This window comes from Pelodiscus sinensis, chromosome 9 (assembly GCF_049634645.1).
Source record: "Pelodiscus sinensis isolate JC-2024 chromosome 9, ASM4963464v1, whole genome shotgun sequence".
Taxonomy (NCBI): Eukaryota; Metazoa; Chordata; order Testudines; family Trionychidae; genus Pelodiscus; species Pelodiscus sinensis.
Window position 1 is genome coordinate 25,461,878 of NC_134719.1, and position 18,246 is coordinate 25,480,123.

The following is an 18,246-nucleotide window of genomic DNA, read 5'->3' on the forward strand; positions in this document are numbered from 1 at the left end:
AAAAATGTTAAATGTTTAACGTAGTTTCTTTTAACAGTAATAGTTTAATGGACCAAATTCGTCTCCTAGGCTGTCAAATTCTTCACTATCCACAGAGCAAGAACAGTGAAAATCACAACCTTAGAAAGGGAAATTTCTATCTTCTCATTTAAACATTGACCTTTCAGACTACCATCAAGAGTCTAAATTAATATGTGATTTTGGTTACATGTCACACTTTACTATCAGATATTGATCAGTAACATTAACTATTTTAATTACCATCAACCAGTTAACATTTGAACAAGAAACCCAGAAGAGGGAAGAAACAGAAAACAGCCTCAGCCTTTCTGTTCAGCTTCCTTTATTTTCTGAACTGCATCTTGAAGCAATAAAGGATGAATGTACCAATGTATCCTTACAGCAATTAAAAATGCCTCTCAGAATACTCACTCCAATCTTTTCTTCTATAAGTTGTCGAGCATAATCAATTTGCTGTGGCGTCCCACGGATAGTAAATAACTTCATGTTAGGGTCTGCATTTGGTGGAGGATTTCTCTGAAGTTCTATTCTAGCTCCAGATTGCTGACTTATGCTTTTGATAGTTTCACCACCTGTAATCAAAAACACCACCTTTGAGGGCAACACGTTTAGTGTGCATACAAAAGATACCCAACAAAAAACCATAAGATACTAGACACCAAGAAAATGAGGAAATTATTGCTTTGGAGTTGATAACCTAGCTATGCTTTTGAAACACATGTACTGTCATCTTGTAAACAGTAGGGATCCAGCCAAAAACCAAAAATACCAACCCAAAAGAGACAGCAACAGTATCAATACCTAAAACCAGTTCGTAAAAAATTCATACAATGGTGCTTTGCTTCCACACCACCTCGGCTGTGTCTACATTGGCGCGATCTTGCACAAAAGCAGCTGCTTTTGCACAAAATCTTGCTGCCTGTCTACACTGGCCGCGAGTTCTTGTGCAAGAACACTGACATTCTAACGTATGAAATCAGTGCTTCTTGCGCAAGAACTATGATGCTCCCGCTCAGGAATAAGCCCTCTTGCACAACTGTTCTTGCACAAGAAAGCCCTATGGTTAAAATGACCATCAGAGCTTTCTTGCGCAAAATCATGCCAATGTAGACGTAGCCCTCAAGTTTACAGGGCCTGTTGAAGAGCACATATCTGAGCTCATCTAGAGCAGAACATGAATGGTGCCATCATGTTCATATGGATGACAGGAAATGCAACTGACCAAACAGTGAACTTGATTGCTCAACAAGTGCTACCTACTGTGCCCAAGTAATCTAGCTGAAAAGATATGAGAATATTTTCCTCTCTAGCCTCCTTCATTTGCAGTAGTTGCAGATGTTACTTGTAATACTAACAGTTAGTTTTCAGATCGAAGATGTAAACTTGTGTCCATTTAAACCATGCGCTAGTAACGCCAAGTCTAAAGATGAACTACCACAGATCAATTCTTTGTACTGTCTGCAAGATTTATTACAAATGAATAAATTAAAAATAATAAAAAGTATACAATGCAGTGCATCTTGGTTTTTTATAATATTTAAAAGCCTAGTACATTCTATAAATTATATTTCTGTGAAGGTAAGTCATCTTACTAGATCTTTGCTGAAAAGTGCAGAGATTTCTTTTGTGACGTAATTATGATGTGTGAGATAAGGAAGGTCTAAATTCAGATCATACTAGAAGAACAGTTACATACACTTGCACCAACTGAAAGCATGTACTAGATAAACATTTCAGCTTTGAGTTTTAAAAACTTCAGACGTACTGTTATAATTAATTATATTAGCAAGATACACACCACTCTGGCTACCAGAAACCACCATTATTATTTCCTAAAGAAAATTAGTTCTACATTAATCAACATGGCTAAAATGTGACACATTGCTAAATAAAACAGAAAAAAAAAATCAGTGCACTTTTTGCAAAGACTTCTGGGTAATTAACTATTATGATTTCAGTTAAGACTATATTTTACTGTAAAACACATTGCCTTTTCCAATGATTAATCCAGTTTTTCCAGTGGGTACAATAAAATTGAATTCCTGTAATCCACCAGGTGGCCCCATGTTCCAGTTGCCTTGACCTCTTCCTCTTCCTCGACCACCAGGCCCTGGACCACCAGGATTACCAGCCTAATGGGGAGGGAGGAGAGAACACAAATTAGCACACACTACTAAAACATAATGCCTCATTAACCAATATTAATCCATAGTAACAAACAGTGACTCTAAACCAAAGCCCACTGTACAGTAATAAAGAAAACTCAAAAATAGCTCTAGAATAATCAGAACAAGACATAGCTACTGACTTTAAATACTAATCCCACTGGGACTTAAGAACTGCAAATAGAGGCTGTTTTATAATCCAGACTCACTTTTAAAATATCATCATCAACTAAGATATGAAAATGAAAAGACACATGGCTAAAACATGGATTTTTCCTAACTCAAGAAGAAAGGCTTTTTGCTGCACAAAATATTATAAATATTAGCTAACCTGGACGCTTCGAAGGAGGTCTGTAATAATTTCTGCAGCATGTTGACATCTGTCTGGAGGTCCTGTAATTTGGGCTATTCTATCTGGAGTTGTTCCATCATCTGGAATAAGAATGTAATATTTAAATTTAGCAACATTTTACTTAAAAAAAAAATCAAGCTAAGTTGATAAACATTTACACACACTCACCCATCTACTCACCTGGCTTAAATTGAATTCTAACTCCAGCATCATTTTGAATCTTTTTGATCATCTCTCCATTTCTTCCAATTACAATACCAACAGCAAATCGAGGTATTGGAACCTTAAGAGAATATATCATCAGTATCTTGAAACAACTTTAACTATTCCTACCAAAAGCCAGAAGAAATACTAGAAAATTAAACCTGGTCACCAGCCACACAACCTCAGCATGCAATCTTTTCAAATCTAAATTTTCACAGAATCATGATCTTAGCCAATAAACAAATGGGATGGCCATGTAAATAAATAAATTCTAGACACCACAGGTTGTTACAGTGGCATCACTTCAGCAGATAGCGGTTTTTCTCCAATCCATGCTCAAATAACGTATTAAGGTGCCTAAGATACTGGTGTCAAATGAGAACAGGAACCCTCACTGGTCACAGAGATTTACAATTCCATGACTTTTTTACAACCGATTGAACACCTCTGTGTGCTGGCCAAATCATAGCTTGGGTAATTACATCCTTCACCCTTTCAGCTTCAAAAATTTTCTTCAATTCTACTTAAAATGCTTCAAAAACAAACTGTTATACATTATTGCTAGCACAAGATGGCTGCTGCATTCCACATAAGAGGTAGCAGGATTTCAATGGTGAGCAAGTAATAGCTATGTGCCATACTAGGGATGTGAAAGCTTAATAGGTAAAAATCACCCTAAACATGTGATACTTACAAGTTCTGGTTAACTGGTAGGGGCTGAAGCAGCCCCCTTCTGCTGCAGGGAGTGTGTGTGTGTGGGGGGGGGGGGGGGGGAAGCTGCTCTAGCCCTGTGGGAGGCCTGCTGAGGACCCACATCCAAACCAGCCTATCTGTGGGTAGCCCCAGCCCCTGCACGAGGCTGGGAGCTGGCAGTCAGCTAGGCTGGAGCAGGGTCCTATCCCAACCAGTTAAAACAACAGGCTGACTTGACATCTAACCGGTTAAACGATTAACCAGGATTTTACATCGTTAGCTAGAACCATTTTGGGATACAGTTAAAAAAAGCTATTATTGGTAGTAACTAGCTTTTAACATTATTAAACAGTCTCGAAGTACACAGCAAACAATTAGTTTTCAACCATACATACATCTATCCCTTCATTTCCTCCTATTCTTGATCCATATTCATTGCGTGCCTCTCTAAAGCCACCTTGATCACGAATCAACTCCAACACCATCTCCTTGGCTTGCTAAAGAAGAATAAAATGTATTTTAGATTCTATAATTTTAAAAACCTGGTTTGATATCCATAAAAAATAAATCTGGAAACAAACTTCTTACTTGAACTTTGTACGGGTCTCCTGTAATCCTAAGAGGTTTGTCTGCACCAGTGTTCTGTGGTCCATCTTGAATCATGACCATTTTGACTCCTGCTCGTTCCTATTTGACAACATAAAACTGAATTTCCATGCAATTCCAAAGTCTGACCTCTCTCATATACACCCTCATGCCTTTGAAACTTACCTGAAGTTGCTTAATGGTCTCGCCACCTTTTCCAATAACTAATCCTGCTTTACTAGCTGGAATCATAATTTCTTGTACAGCATTTCCCGGTCCATCACCATGATGAAATCCAGGTGTAGGTCTTCCCTTTTCAACTATCTGGTCAAGAAGTCTCTTTGCAGACCTGTGAAGAGACACAAACAGTTATTGCTACACGTATTCTTAACTGCACATTGTTCCAGTTACAAAAATTCATTTCACACAACCATTTCAGAGTTTCTTAATTACAGACACATATTTTTGACATTTATAAGAGATGCATTTATCAAATTCTACAGAATGTCTTCCCAGTCTCTCTTTTCTTCACATCTTTATGTGAGACACCATGATGATGAGGCTCAGTATGAACATGTCAATGTGGTAGATTTCTATCCTATTAAGAACTCTAAAAAAGAAAGTGAAATAATTATACTGGGTTAGATGCCCAACTATATAATATGAAAAATATTCAAGCCTCTAATGAGACCTGCTGCTACCAGTCACTTTCTTCAGCTTCGTGGTATTGAACAGATATTGTGCCCAATACTTTTCTGTTTCACCTGTTGGTAGAGTCTGTAAATGTAAAGTCTTTCATTATTTAGGGTCCACTTGTTTCATATTTAGGTCCACTTGTTTTTATGATGTACATGATACCAAGCTTCTCCTTTTTCAAGAGTTGTTAAATTTTGATTAATTAACTAATCTAATAGTCGATGGGATTTCCACTGACTATTCAATTAGTCGATAAGGGCTAGTGCATTCCACCTTTGAAATATAAGCAACTAGTCGACTATCCAATAAGTAAAATCTTATCGGATATAGTTGACACAGTCAACTAGTCATTCTCCCCCCCCCCCCCCCCCTTGCTGCCTCTATCACAAAAAAGCAGCAAGGGAGGGGAAGCGGAAAGGAGGCTAGCAGGAACCAACTAAAAAAGGGTGCTTTGGCTTTGAAATGTACAAGAGCCCTGGGCTCCACGCATGTTCCAACTTTGAAATGTTAGGAGTCCCTGCCGGGGCTCTTGTACATTTCAAAGCGGAAGCACCACATGGAACCTGGGGCCAGCAGGGGACTCGAGTCACCCACTCGCCCTAGGTTCCTTGTGGCGCTTCCGCTTTAAAATGTACAAGAGCCCCAGCAGGGACTCATACATTTCAAAGCAGGAGCACCACTACTGGGCCCTGCACCCTCTCCCATGGAGCTGGAGGACACCGACATTTTAGTAAGCTCTCCCTAGCCCCCGTTCTGCTTCCCCTCCCTTGCTGCTTCTTTTTGATAGAGACAGCAAGGGGGGAAGCAACTAGTTGACTAATGAGTCAACTATCTGATAAGCTTTTACTTGTCGGATAGTCGATTAGTCACTTACTTCTCTTGTTCCTTGTTTTAATATCTTGATTTATTTTGACTATTGCTGAAGGTGTTTCCTCCTTCCTCAGCATTAAACCAAGTTTCAAACTATCAGATCTGATGGTGGCCAATAACCTTCTTCCAGCAAATTTCCAGTTCCACCAGACTTCTAGGTACCGGTAATTACCTTTTTTCCTTTTCCCTATACTTCCTGACTTGGACCAGAATTGCCCATATTTTCAATATCAGTCAATTGAGTCTTCTACCATTTTGCTACCCATTTACACCAGTCCTGGCTTTTATATGCAGAAAATTATTGTGGCAAAGGTGGGCAGCCACTGAAAATCTCATAAGTTACACGTGCATTGGGCTCTGCAGTATAAAGCTTAAGTATGTCCACATTAAGAAGTAGGTTCCCCCTTCAAGAAGCTGCCACAGTTGCTGAAAAATGGGGGACGGGGGGACGAGGTGTTCCTAAAAGAAGCACTGCCATCAATTCACCCTAAACCTCCCAGCAGGCCTTAACACACACCACACAGAGCACAGGGGCTAGCACACAAGCAGTGGGACAAAATCCATTCCATCTTATATCTTATCAAGTGAAACCACAAAAAATTAGACTCAGAGGCAACTGTCTCCCATATTGATACTGCCTTTACAGTACTAACCAAATGAGCCTGATACATGTAAACTTTTCAATTAAGCTTAAAGAAACTAAGTCAACACTAGTAGCTACGGCTCTCCACATTCACTGGACTTTTCAGTGTTCAATGAGAATATAGTTTTTTTGGCACATCAGCAGCAAGACTATTTTCACAGATAAACCCATCGCAGCACAGGAAGATGAAAATTTTCTTTCATTGGCTATTATCTGTTGCTCTAAAACCATAAGAACAGATAAGCAGGCATCTAAACATGTTTACTCATCTAAAGGTTTAAGACTTTCATCCTGGAAAGCCTTGATTTAATCAAGCACCACCAGGATTACTCCCACCACCATTATGTGATAGGACCACATTTATTTTTATGCCATTAGCCCCAACTCGCACTAATCATCAAAACATCACACTTCAATATTGATTTCACCCAGCAAATTACATGCTACATACAATCAAGAACATGCTCACACCAGCATTCTGACTCACTTTGTACCCAGATTCAGATTAGTGCACAGATAAATAATTATTAGCCAAAATAGGGCCAGATGCATCATTCAGTCAGATCTTTAAAGATCAAGTATTTCATTCTTTATTAAATAAGATCCCTCAGGCTTGATCCTGCAAAACTAACAGCAAGAGAAAGAGCTATTTAACTTTAACAGGTGCTCAGTATAATTACTTAATGAAAGTAAACACTGAAATTAAAAAAGTTAAAGCTTTATAGCGACTGCAAATAGCAGGCAGGATAAAGAAAATCTTTATATCAAATTCTCCCAAGCAACATTTTTCTTATTTTGCCTATATGTAAACTTTCATTGTCAATGCAAACGTATGTGTCAGTTTCTATGTGCAGTGCAATTCAATCAACGTATAACAGTAACTACAGTAAAACTCCATTAGTCCAGCATCCAATGCTCCGGGACTCCTGATGGTCCGGCACCATCAGGAACCCGGAAGTGCTGGGGCAGCCGGGCAGGCTTCCCCCATTCAGCTGCTGCTGAAACTGACCAGCAGCTGAATCGGGGAAGCCGGGAGCAGAGCAGCTGGGGTGCTGCTGGGTTCGTCTCCTAGCGCTGCCCCTCAGGGCTGCGGGACCAACCTGGCAGCACCCCGGCTGCTCTTGGGGACGCCTGGGGCAGAACAGCTGGAGTGCTGCCGGGTTGGTCCCGCAGCGCCAAAGGACGGCGCTGCGGGACCAACCCAGCAGGACCCCAGCTGCTCTGTCCCAGGCGTCCCCCAGAGCAGCGGGAGTGCTGCTGGGTTGGTGCTGTAGCGCCGGCCCTCGGCGCTGCGTGACCAACCCGGCAGCACCCCAGCTGCTCTATTGCAGGCATCCCTGATTCAGCTGCTGCTGAAACTGACCAGCAGCGGCTGAATCAGGGACGCCTGAGGCAGAGCGGGACTATCGTAAGGGGGGGCTATGAGAGGTCTGGGGTGGCATCCCTTCCCACCCCACTCCAGACCCCTCATAGCCTCCCCTTCTGATAGTCCGGCATATTTGATAATCCGGCTCCCCCTGGGTCCTAAAGGTGCCGGATTATCGGAAGTTTACTGTACTGGATTCTTCCAAGCAAAGTTATATTGTTACCCACTCTGATTAGGAGTCATATAAAAGACTGCAAATATTTTTAGATCTAAAAATATTAGTCAATGTACTTACTGAACAGATTCAGGTGTTCCAGTTAACATGCAAGATCTTTCAGGCAAGCCACCGCTATCTATAATATTTGTAAAATGGAACAGATGTAATAATTATTTTTAACTCTCAAGGCATCAGCTGCTAAGTAAATTGTGATGTGTTGAGGCCAGTTTTAACACTTTACCAAATCCATAAAAATCAATCATTCACAAGATTTAAGACTTTTGCAATGTAACCACTTTTAAACATTCTCATCTGAAGAAGTGGGTTGTACCCATGAAAGTTCTGATACCATCTATGTGTTTTGTTAGTTTCCAAGGTGCTACAAGACTGTTTGTTGTTTAGGTTTTTCCAGTTACAGACTCTCTACCTCTCAATCAATCGTTAAGGTAAGAGTAAGTTTAGTTCAATCATCAGTAATCTGTACCAAACCTGTTACGACTAATTGTATATCCCTCAAAAGAAAATAATTACCAGGAGCAATCTGTATTTTGCATCCAGATTCTTGCTGTATGCGTGAAATTTGTTCTCCTCCTCTGCCAATTACTTAAGGGATAAAAACAAAGGACTTATTAGCAATATCAACATGTTAAGATATCCATTCTGTTGTGTATTATATTTTATATTACTTACTGAATCCAACCATTCCATCTGGAACTTTGTACTCCTCTGTCATTACAGACCTAAAAAGATGAAATATGAGAAAAGATAACATTTAATAGACTACCCTGGCTCAGAATTTAGGGAATAGTTGTCATGGTTATGGAAAGAACGGCTACCTCCCCCCCTCCCATGACATCAAGGAGGAGTAACACAGTAACATTTAGGTTAAATTCTTTGGGTGCATTTACTTAAATCTACTTCCATTTAGTAACTGTAAGGGGAGGGGGACACACACATGCCTTTTTACTTCAGAAGTTTTGCCATTTTAATGTAAAATCCTTCAAGACAGACATTAAAAAAAAATAATCTGTAAACAGAATACCAATATTACTATTACAAGGCAAAACTGACATTCCTAATTAACAATGTAAAAATTTAGAGACTAAATCTGTACTTGATGATAAATTATTTCTGCTAAAAATGTTTTAATACGTAAAGGGCCAGAGTCTTCCATGATAATTAAATTATGTCTATTTATGTAGCATTGTAAGTATGCTACAGACATATGAAAATATAGCACATCTCTATATCAAAACAGGAAAGAGCAGATTAAGGATTAGAAAGGCATATGGGCAGCTTGGTTGATCTGGGGTATTCCTCTCCCTCCTCCCCTCCCCGAGGCAGCAAAAGGACAAGGAAGGTGATAAGAATGCAGACTGATCAGATATGCTTGGCATAAATTGCTAATACCGTATTTTTTTTGCCTTAAATCTCTCTCTCGCTTTTAAAGATAACATTTTTACTTCAGACTTGTCCTATGGAGCACACCTTCCACATGTGACATGATATACCCAACAAGGTTCTAAATGTGGAATAGGCAAGAGATAATACTATTACGTACATTTCAAATATTGAGCTTATGCCTGTTTTGGCTAAATTCTAATTAGCAGAACTTCACAAACGTGTTTCGTTATTATTGTCAAGCACTTGTCTTTTTGGGAAAAAAGTCAAGCTGTTGCCTGGAAATGCATCAATACTAAAAAGTAACAGTAAACAAAATGTTAATTATGGTTTCTACCTTTGTTGCTGGTGCATTGGGGGTAGCTGAGTTCCAAAAGCTACAAATAAAACATTTTTTAAGTTAAATTTCTTTCACAATTAAGCCAACATTTTCCCATTAAACTATCTGTAGCAATTTCTGACAATGCTGTGTTTTAAAGGTATAAAAGTATACCTGAAAGCCAAACTGCTTCTCAACTCTGTTGCTAGTACACAATAATTCACAACTAGCAAGCTGTACAAACAAGCCTATTTTACTTATAGAAACTTGAGATGTACATGTCAAGTCACCTAGGTTTTACTGGTCCAAACACTACCTACCAGAATACTGCATCAGACCCTTACTCTGAAAATGTACAGTTGCTTAGGTTTTATTCACAAAAAAATAAAAAATACTTACAGTCGTTCTGAGGAGCAACTTTCTTAGCATCTGGTTGATCTGCAAAATTAAGATTTTTTAATTTTTTTTTGCCAAGAAGCAAAAATGTTTTAAACTAATGGCTGTTCCATGAGAGTGAATCGTAACTTTTCCAGTGTATTTTTAGTAATGAATTTGGTTTTGGTAATTTTCAGGAAATAGAGCTAAATAAAAAAAAGAAATCTTATAAACACTCAGCAGTTGGTTAGTATACTTGAAAAGAGGTTAGGTATTTCCATATGTCTATTCAGTGATTTAATAAAAGCGATTTTAGAAACATATTGTAGATTGGACATCCACAAACGGTCATGAAACTTGCTAAAACAAACAACAACATTTAGCTCTGCTCCTAATAACTGGCTTCTCAAGCTAATGATGCTTCTAAAGAAAGAACTGAAGAAAAAAAGTCCACCAAAGTCAGTATGAAAATAAACAATGGCTTAAAAAAATCTGACAAGTGACCGCAAATCTATATAGAGTACCAAAACTTAAGAAGAAACAATAATCTCATTGCAATGCAATCTGAGTCTGAACTGTAGTTTGAGATTCCTATCCAAAAAAAATTCAAGCATTTCACAGCATTAAACTTCAAAAAAATTGATTGAAAACAACTCTCTCACTACCATCCAAAATCCTTTTTGTACAAATAAGTAAAAGAAAGGCATACGCAACCTATATCTAAATAGACTACTTCAGATGCTTCCTTCCCCACCCCAAATTCAAAATTATGCAATGAACCATAATAATTTATGGGTAGCAAAAAAAAAATTTAAAAAAAATCAGACACATAATCCAAGAAATATTTGTGTCATCCATTTCAAAAGATCCACTAGTTTATTCACGTTTACATACTGAACACAGGTAATAAATAAAAATTCCTGCCTTTAAAAGGAGAGGGCATTCCCTCCCAGTGTGTTGTACTGCTCGGACTTGTCCAAGAGCCATCTACACATAAAATAAAAAGAATACATTACATACATCATCTGAAGCATCATTAGCTCATTTTTGTATAATAAAAACCTCACTATTAATAGAAAAACACTTTATTAAAGAACACAAGAACCCCTGGTCTAAAGCCTTCATTACAGTCTGTAAGCTGAATCACAATCCTCTTAAAGGGAAAACAAGTCACAGCTCATAGATGGGACCTAACAAAGTATTTTCAACAGCTCCGAGTTCAGAAGTTTCTCTCTAGAATTTAGTCAGGATTATGTGTGTATATTAAACATATCAAACCCTGTTAAGGTCACACTAGTTAGGTAGTTAAAAAAAAAAATCAGCAGACACCCACACAATGCAGCAGCCAACTTTTCTGCAACATAAAGCAAATCAAAAAGTGGAAATGGCAACAAAAGTAGAATATATTACAGCATGATCTTATCAGGGTTCACGCGTGCTGTGCTGTACGTTAAAGTTAGTAAAAAGATTGAACCAAGGCTAGTAAGTAGAATTTTTATTTTTCCATCCTTTTTTCCAGTCGTATGCCCTTAAAATGAAATGCATTAATAGAGTAGGTTTACTAGATGCCACACTTTCAATACTAAATCACATGTAAAAACTGCACAGGTTTGAAAGGTGACCACTTTCAACACTAATAGTGAACAAAAGATTTCAACAACATACCTGCACAAAGGTATCGTCTAAATTATTTGTTTTACCTACCTTACCCATGGGTTTTCCTTTTAAAATGTATTGCATCATATTAGCACAAGAGACCAGGGAATGGTCTAAGAATTGATTTTCTTAAGACCTAAATAGCTCCACTCAATTCTAAACAAAAAACCCACATTAAATCCAAATTGGGAAACTGTGTGGCTTTCTTTAAAGAGAGCCCACATGCTAATACTATATGGATCTATACTATTTTTTCTGTGGAAAAAATATGACAACGTTTTTGGCACCACTGCTGTGATGAATAAAATGAATTATGGTAGTATACACATATTTACTGACAGCATACCTCCATCCTCAAGAGGTCTTTTTTGTCCTCCATAACTATAGTCATTTGAGTTCATTGATGTCCCTCCATCACCTCCAATTTTTGCTGCAATCTAGATAAAAGTAATAATAATGAAAGCAAAGATTAGATACTTTTCACCTTGTCACCTTGCAGATCAAAAACATAAAACCTGGTATGCCCTAGTTATGCTGGAGAATCCTTGTAACTGTTTCAAACAACGTTAAGACGAAACGTTGCTTCTCTTTGCTTACCTTTGTTCACATTTCTATAAAAGACCATTATGCTTTAAGAAGAGCATTTAAATAAAATTTTGCATTGTTACATATCTATCTTTAATAAAAGGTGGTGGCGATACTCATGAAAACCCAGCAACAAGTAGCTCCTTCTCCTTTGCCTCCCCAACCAGTGTGGCGACCCAGCGCTGCGCACTATCTGAGATAATGCGTTTAAAAACTGTGATTTCGTTAGTTACTTCCCCTCTGAACAGCTCAGAAAGGAGTCCCAGGAAAAGTTCTCTCCCTCCCCTCCCCCTTCATGGAGCTGTGCGCACAGGGGGAATATTAATTGAAGTCGAGAAGAACAGAAGGGACCCCCGCCATCCCACTGCCTGTTGAAGCGCGAGAGCCCCCCCCCCCCCATGTTGCGTGTGCCCAGGAGGCAGAGGAAACCCTCCTCACTGCGTGCGCTGGGCGGGAAAAGAGAAAGAAACAAATGGCACCGCCGTCAGCCCAGCGTGCCCAGAAAGCGATGCGCCTGAAATGGAAGCGGACCCAGCCTTATACCAGCCCCAAGCCCTGAAGCCGCCCGATACGCTTCAAAGGATTTGCGTAGGACCCACCCTATTTGTCCCAGAATAGGTAGAGGGGAGATTCCGGTGCTGAGGATCGGAGGCCCTATCGGGAGCCGCTTCCAGGCCCCCGAGCCTGAGGGTCGGAGGTACCGATGGGCTGGTGCCCACATTACACACCTGCCTAGCCCGCTGCAGTGCATCTTTAAAGGCATCGTTGACTCCCCCACCTCCACCTCCTCCTCCTCCTCCGGGCGCGCCCGAAGTAGGAGGGGGCACCGTGGAATAATCCGCCATAGCCGCTCCGCCGCCGCTTCCTGCCCTACTCGCTGCCTGCTAAGAAAGAAAGAAAATGGCGGCGGGCGGGAGCCTTTCACATTCCTGCGCGACATCGTGCTCGCGGGGGGGGGGGGGGGGAGGACAGGGACGGAGAGGAAACCTCGCGATACTTCTGGAAAGGCGGGGTAGAATGTCGTAGAGGCTCATGTGGAAGAAGAGGAAGTCTCGTGAGACTTCATTGTGAACACAGGTCTATAGGCGGGATTAGATCTCCGGAGATGTCCTTCAAGGACACGGAAGGGGAAACCCTCAGACAGAAGCTCGCGATAGCTCCTTCCTGGCACGCGATTTAAGAGGCCAAAGCGCGTGGGGATGGGAGGGGGATATCACGCGATGATTTTGAGGGGGGTGGGCCGGAAGGAAATCTCGGTAGGGAAACAGGTGGCTCTCGCGAGAGTGGACGGTTAATTTTCAGGGTGTTGGGTTTCAGCTGCTGCAGCTGGAGTGGGCGGGGCAGCGGCTGAGACAGGAGCCCGCCTCCGGCTCGTGGGCTGCGTGCGCTGACCCAGGCTGCTGCGACTTTGAGTGAGTCGGGATGGGCGAAGCTGAGCGGCTGCTGCTAGTCGCAGGCCCCCAGCGCGCAATTTCCCTTTTGCGCTGCCCCTCGTGAGGGGTGTAACCTGGGGGCGCGGAGCCGCTGCCCCGGGGCGTACTGGGCTGGATGGTGCACCTGGCGGGGGAAGCCTCGCTTGCCGGGTGTGGGAAAGGGCTACAGCGAAGCCGGGCACCGGGCTTGCGGCGCTGCGGGGGGTGTTGTGCTGGCGGGCGGCGGCTTGTAAACTAGCGTGTGTGGTGACGGGGGGAACTACCCCCCCCCCTGTAACGCGCGCAGGCAGCCCGCGCTCTCCGCGCGGCGGGAGAAGGTGTTCGTTGGTCGGTGCGGAGTGGCTCAGCGAGCCCGCAGCATATGCGGAGCTGTCGGGGCCAGCGCAGGGTCTGACGCTTCGCCCCTCGGCATGCTAGCGATGGTGGGGCCTATTTGAAACCATGGGAAGGTGGGCGGGCGAAGCCTCAATTCTGGGCTCTGTGACTCTCTCTGGTACAGCTTCGCTTTTCAGCTGAATGCAGCCTGTCCGTCTCAGATGTGCCGCTACGTCCTTTGGGTCTGTTCCCTTGGCTCTCAATTGCTCTCATTATGTCCATGTTATTTGATTACTTCTTTTTCAGGATATCCTGCTGATTCTAGCATCTCCCTACCGGGCTTCTGAGTCTCTAGTACTTCTGCAGGTTCAATATCTGTATTTGTTATCCAGTTAACACTGAGGGCTCATCTCAAGCACCAGAAACAATTGACAGCCACTTGTCATGTTGCAAGATGACAAAAATCAGGCTGAAGGTCATAGTCTAGCTAACTTTTTAGCCACAATAGTTCATAATATGAGAAGGTGGTCCAATTTAAGTGTTGCTATTACCCTCTTTGGAGGGAATGCAGGAGGAATATTCTATAGTTTGCAGCTGGTATGTCTATGCCAGGGGATGGTCTGCCACAATGTGTTCTGTTTCTATATAATACATTTCCTATCTAAGTTTAGGTTTGAATAATGTGAATTCTATTTTTGTACATTGTTCAAGTACTATATAAATATTACTCTTTGTTTATGCTCCGGCACATGTCACCACTGCCTTTGCTTTTTCTATCTTTATTTATGCATACACTGTAAATGTTCTTTAGATGGGGCACTTTACAAATGGTGTAAAGTTGCTTTAACGTTTTAGAAACTTTTTGCTGTCATTCTATTTGAACACATTAAGTTCTTAAATTGCTTATAAACTAGTGCTCGGGACAGAGAAACATTTTTTCTCTGAAACTTTAAACTCCTTTTATGGTCTTTTCTTTATGTCTTGGTCCTCTGGCTTGCATTTGACAGTACAGGCAGTCCCTGAGTTACGCGGATCCGACTTATGTCGGATCCGCAGTTACAAACGGGGATTTTCTCGCCCCGGAGGACTGGAGCGGCGGGATGCCCGCCTCCTCCGGGGCGAGAAAAGCTGCTCCCTGTCTCCCTGGTCTGCTGGGGGAGCCAGCAGACCAGGGAGACGGGGAGCAAAGCGGCGGAGGACCCGGGGCCGGACCCGCGGCGCTTCCAGATCAGCTGGAAGAGCCGCAGGTCCGGCCCGGGTCCTCCGCCGCTTTGCTCCGCGTCTCCCTGGTCTGCTGGGGGGGGGGACGCAGCTAGTGCCCTGCCCCCAGCAGACCACGGAGATGTGGAGCAAAGCCCGGGGCCTGTGGTAGAGCAGGTGGGGCACTGCCGGTTGGTCCCGCAGCACCGCTCCTTGGTGCTACTGGACCAACCTGGCAACACCCCAGCTGCTCTGCCCCAGGAGTCCTGATTGAGCTGCTGCTGATCAGTTTCAGCAGTGGCTGAATCAGGACGCCTGGGGCAGAGCAGCTGGGGTGCTGCTGGGTTGGTCCAGTAGCGCCGAGGAGCGGCCGCGCTACTGGACCAACCCAGCAGCACCGGAGCTGCTCTGCCCCAGGCGTCCCCAAGTCAGCCGCTGCTGAAACTGACCAGCGGCTGACTACAGGAAGCCCGAGGCAGAGTTGCTCTGCCCCGGGCTTCCTAGAATCAGCTGCTGATCAGTTTCAGCAGCAGCTGACTTGGGATGCCTGGGGTTCTTAAGTTGAATCTGTATGTAAGTCGGAACTGGTGTCCAGATTCAGCCACTGTTTTAATTGATCAGTTTCAGCAGCGGCTGAATCTGGATTCCTGTTCCGACTTACATACAGATTCAACTTAAGAACAAACCTACAGTCCCTATCTTGTACGTAACCCGGGGACTGCCTGTATGAGAATAGCCACCACTTATATAACATCCTGAAATAGTATTATATTTATACTGTACCTACCAACACATGGTGGGGGAGAACCCCAATATTGGAATGTGGTTATACTAACATACTTGCTGCTTTTACAAGTCTGTTTATACCTTCAGTGACTAATCCATTGACCAGGGCTGCTTCCTTTTTGGGGATTAGTTATGTTTTAATTTTTCATGGAATTCAATCATGAAAGATGCTATATTGAGAGATAGGGAAACATGATCACCTACGTAGCCATATCATAGTCAGTGTGATATATTCCCCACTTTGACCTACTAACATTCTTCAGTGTTGACCTACAATAGTCACCAGTAAAGATAACTCCGTCCTCTGTCAGTGAGAGACATATCCAGACAGGTGACGGAATTTTCACAGGCACTAGACACACAGTTGGGTGTTCATTCCCATAATAGTTGAGCAACCATGAAATTCACCTCAACCAGAACTATATACAGACATAATTTCTCCTTAGCTTTCTTTTCCTTTGATATGACACACACAAGTGCATGCAAACAACTTATTACAATCAAGATTGTTTTACAGGCTAGGAAGACCGAAACAGACTATTGTTTCTAAATGATACGGAGTCTTTAATTCTGATTATAGCAGTTCCCCCTTCTTACGTAACTGTTCAGCAGTGCAGGCCTAGAAAATATGCAGACATGAATGACTATTGAGCACATTGTATATAACACAGTCATCTTTTTGGAACGTGTAAGGTGTGTGTGTGTGTGTGTGTGTGTGTGTGTATATATACATAAATTCAAAGAAGGAAATACTGTATGTTCTATACAGAATATGGAATAACGTGTTCCGTGCTAAACATCTTAGTTTCCTTGTTTAATGATGTCTGTTTGCCTTGAGACTTCAGGGCATGAAAAGTGATATCTAATTATCAGAATTCAAGTGTTCAGTGAAAGGCTCATTTCATTCATATATTCATATCTCATTCATATGTGTGTCATTCCCAGCTTTGTTTTGGCAACTGAGTTCTCTGCAGTGACACAGAACATCTACCGTATATTCCGGCGTACAAGACGACCTCTGAAGTTAAAAAACATCCCCCAAAAATCGGGGGTCGTCTTGTACGCCGGATGCCCCGCCGCCGGAGCCCCTCCGCGGCTTTGAAAGCCTCGGGGGAAGCCGGCGGGGAGGCATCCCAGGCGCGCATGGGCTGCCCGCCCGCCGGAGCCCCTCCGCGGCTTTGAAAGCCTCGGGGGAAGCCGGCGGGGGGGGGGCATCCCAGGCGCGCATGGGCTGCCCGCCCGCCGGAGCCCCTCCGCGGCTTTGAAAGCCTCGGGGGAAGCCGGCGGGGGGGCATCCCAGGCGCGCATGGGCTGCCCGCCCGCCGGAGCCCCTCCGCGGCTTTGAAAGCCTCCGGGGAAGCCGGCGGGGGGGGGCATCCCAGGCGCGCATGGGCTGCCCGCCCGCCGGAGCCCCTCCGCGGCTTTGAAAGCCTCGGGGGAAGCCGGCGGGGGGGCATCCCAGGCGCGCATGGACTGCCCGCCCGCCGGAGCCCCTCCGCGGCTTTGAAAGCCTCGGGGGAAGCCGGCGGGGGGGCATCCCAGGCGCGCATGGGCTGCCCCCCCTCCGGAGCCCCTCCGCGCCGCCGCGGAGGGGCTCCGGAGGGGGGGCAGCCCATGCGCGCCTGGGATGCCCCCCCGCCGGCTTCCCCCGAGGCTTTCAAAGCCGCGGAGGGGCTCCGGAGGGGGGGCAGCCCATGCGCGCCTGGGATGCCCCCCCGCCGGCTTCCCCCGAGGCTTTCAAAGCCGCGGAGGGGCTCCGGCGGGCGGGCAGCCCATGCGCGCCTGGGATGCCCCCCCCGCCGGCTTCCCCCGAGGCTTTCAAAGCCGCGGAGGGGCTCCGGCGGGCGGGCAGCCCATGCGCGCCTGGGATGCCCCCCCCGCCGGCTTCCCCCGAGGCTTTCAAAGCCGCGGAGGGGCTCCGGCGGGGGGGAGCCCAGGCGCTCCTGGCGGCTTTGCTCCCGGTGCCTCTGGTCTGCTGGGGACCATCTCCAGCAGACCAGGGACACCGGGAGCAAAGGAGGCGGAAGGGCGCTGGGGTATAAGATGAAACCCTATCTTTTAATTAAAAAGATAGGGGGTCGTCTTATACGCCCAGTCGCCCTATACACCGGAAAATACGGTACAGTCCAACTAGGAGAATACTGGTTATTGTTTGAAGATAAAACATAATGGGGAGTGAACTTTTTTGTTGTAAAATGTGTGTAGAATGTTTGAAAGCTGATTTCTGAGTCTTAAAAATTGCTGCTACTATTAAAGACCTTTCCAGCTTATTTTAAAGTATGCCACATTCTTTGCATGGCAATCAGTTTCAAGTTGCTTTATAGGGCTTTTGGGGGAGTTCAGAGATGCCATCTTCTGCCATAT

General features: G+C 43.9%; 2 protein-coding genes across 16 annotated transcripts in view; one reads left to right on the forward strand and one right to left on the reverse strand.

The window, feature by feature from the left end:
• The window catches only part of FUBP1 (far upstream element binding protein 1), a 62,525-nt gene extending 49,442 nt beyond the window's left edge, over positions 1 to 13,083 (reverse strand). For 6 of the 13 annotated variants that reach the window (XR_012905934.1, XR_012905933.1, XR_012905936.1 and 3 more), the window contains exons 1-15: positions 12,748 to 13,083; positions 11,910 to 12,000; positions 10,832 to 10,894; positions 9,932 to 9,970; positions 9,551 to 9,590; positions 8,503 to 8,552; positions 8,344 to 8,415; positions 7,891 to 7,948; positions 4,207 to 4,369; positions 4,024 to 4,122; positions 3,831 to 3,932; positions 2,719 to 2,821; positions 2,518 to 2,618; positions 2,012 to 2,153; positions 433 to 593 (exon numbers count right to left, since the gene is read on the reverse strand). Coding sequence is in view for 8 of the 13 variants with exons in the window: in XM_025187991.2 (XP_025043776.2) it covers positions 433 to 593; positions 2,012 to 2,153; positions 2,518 to 2,618; positions 2,719 to 2,821; positions 3,831 to 3,932; positions 4,024 to 4,122; positions 4,207 to 4,369; positions 7,891 to 7,948; positions 8,344 to 8,415; positions 8,503 to 8,552; positions 9,551 to 9,590; positions 9,932 to 9,970; positions 10,832 to 10,894; positions 11,910 to 12,000; positions 12,748 to 12,993 (1,530 nt within the window). In the remaining 5 variants the exon portion in view is untranslated. The remainder of the gene's footprint in view (positions 1 to 432; positions 594 to 2,011; positions 2,154 to 2,517; positions 2,619 to 2,718; positions 2,822 to 3,830; positions 3,933 to 4,023; positions 4,123 to 4,206; positions 4,370 to 7,890; positions 7,949 to 8,343; positions 8,416 to 8,502; positions 8,553 to 9,550; positions 9,591 to 9,931; positions 9,971 to 10,831; positions 10,895 to 11,909; positions 12,001 to 12,747) is intronic. The other 7 variants (XM_075936310.1, XM_075936312.1, XR_012905937.1 and 4 more) reach the window with 5 other exon arrangements.
• Positions 13,084 to 13,407: 324 nt separating this feature from the next.
• Positions 13,408 to 18,246, forward strand: part of DNAJB4 (DnaJ heat shock protein family (Hsp40) member B4) — a 49,155-nt gene continuing 44,316 nt past the window's right edge. The window contains exon 1 of one of the 3 annotated variants that reach the window (XM_006129591.4): positions 13,408 to 13,560. The gene's annotated coding sequence lies outside the window, so the exon portion shown is untranslated. The remainder of the gene's footprint in view (positions 13,561 to 18,246) is intronic. The other 2 variants (XM_006129592.4, XM_025187993.2) reach the window with 2 other exon arrangements.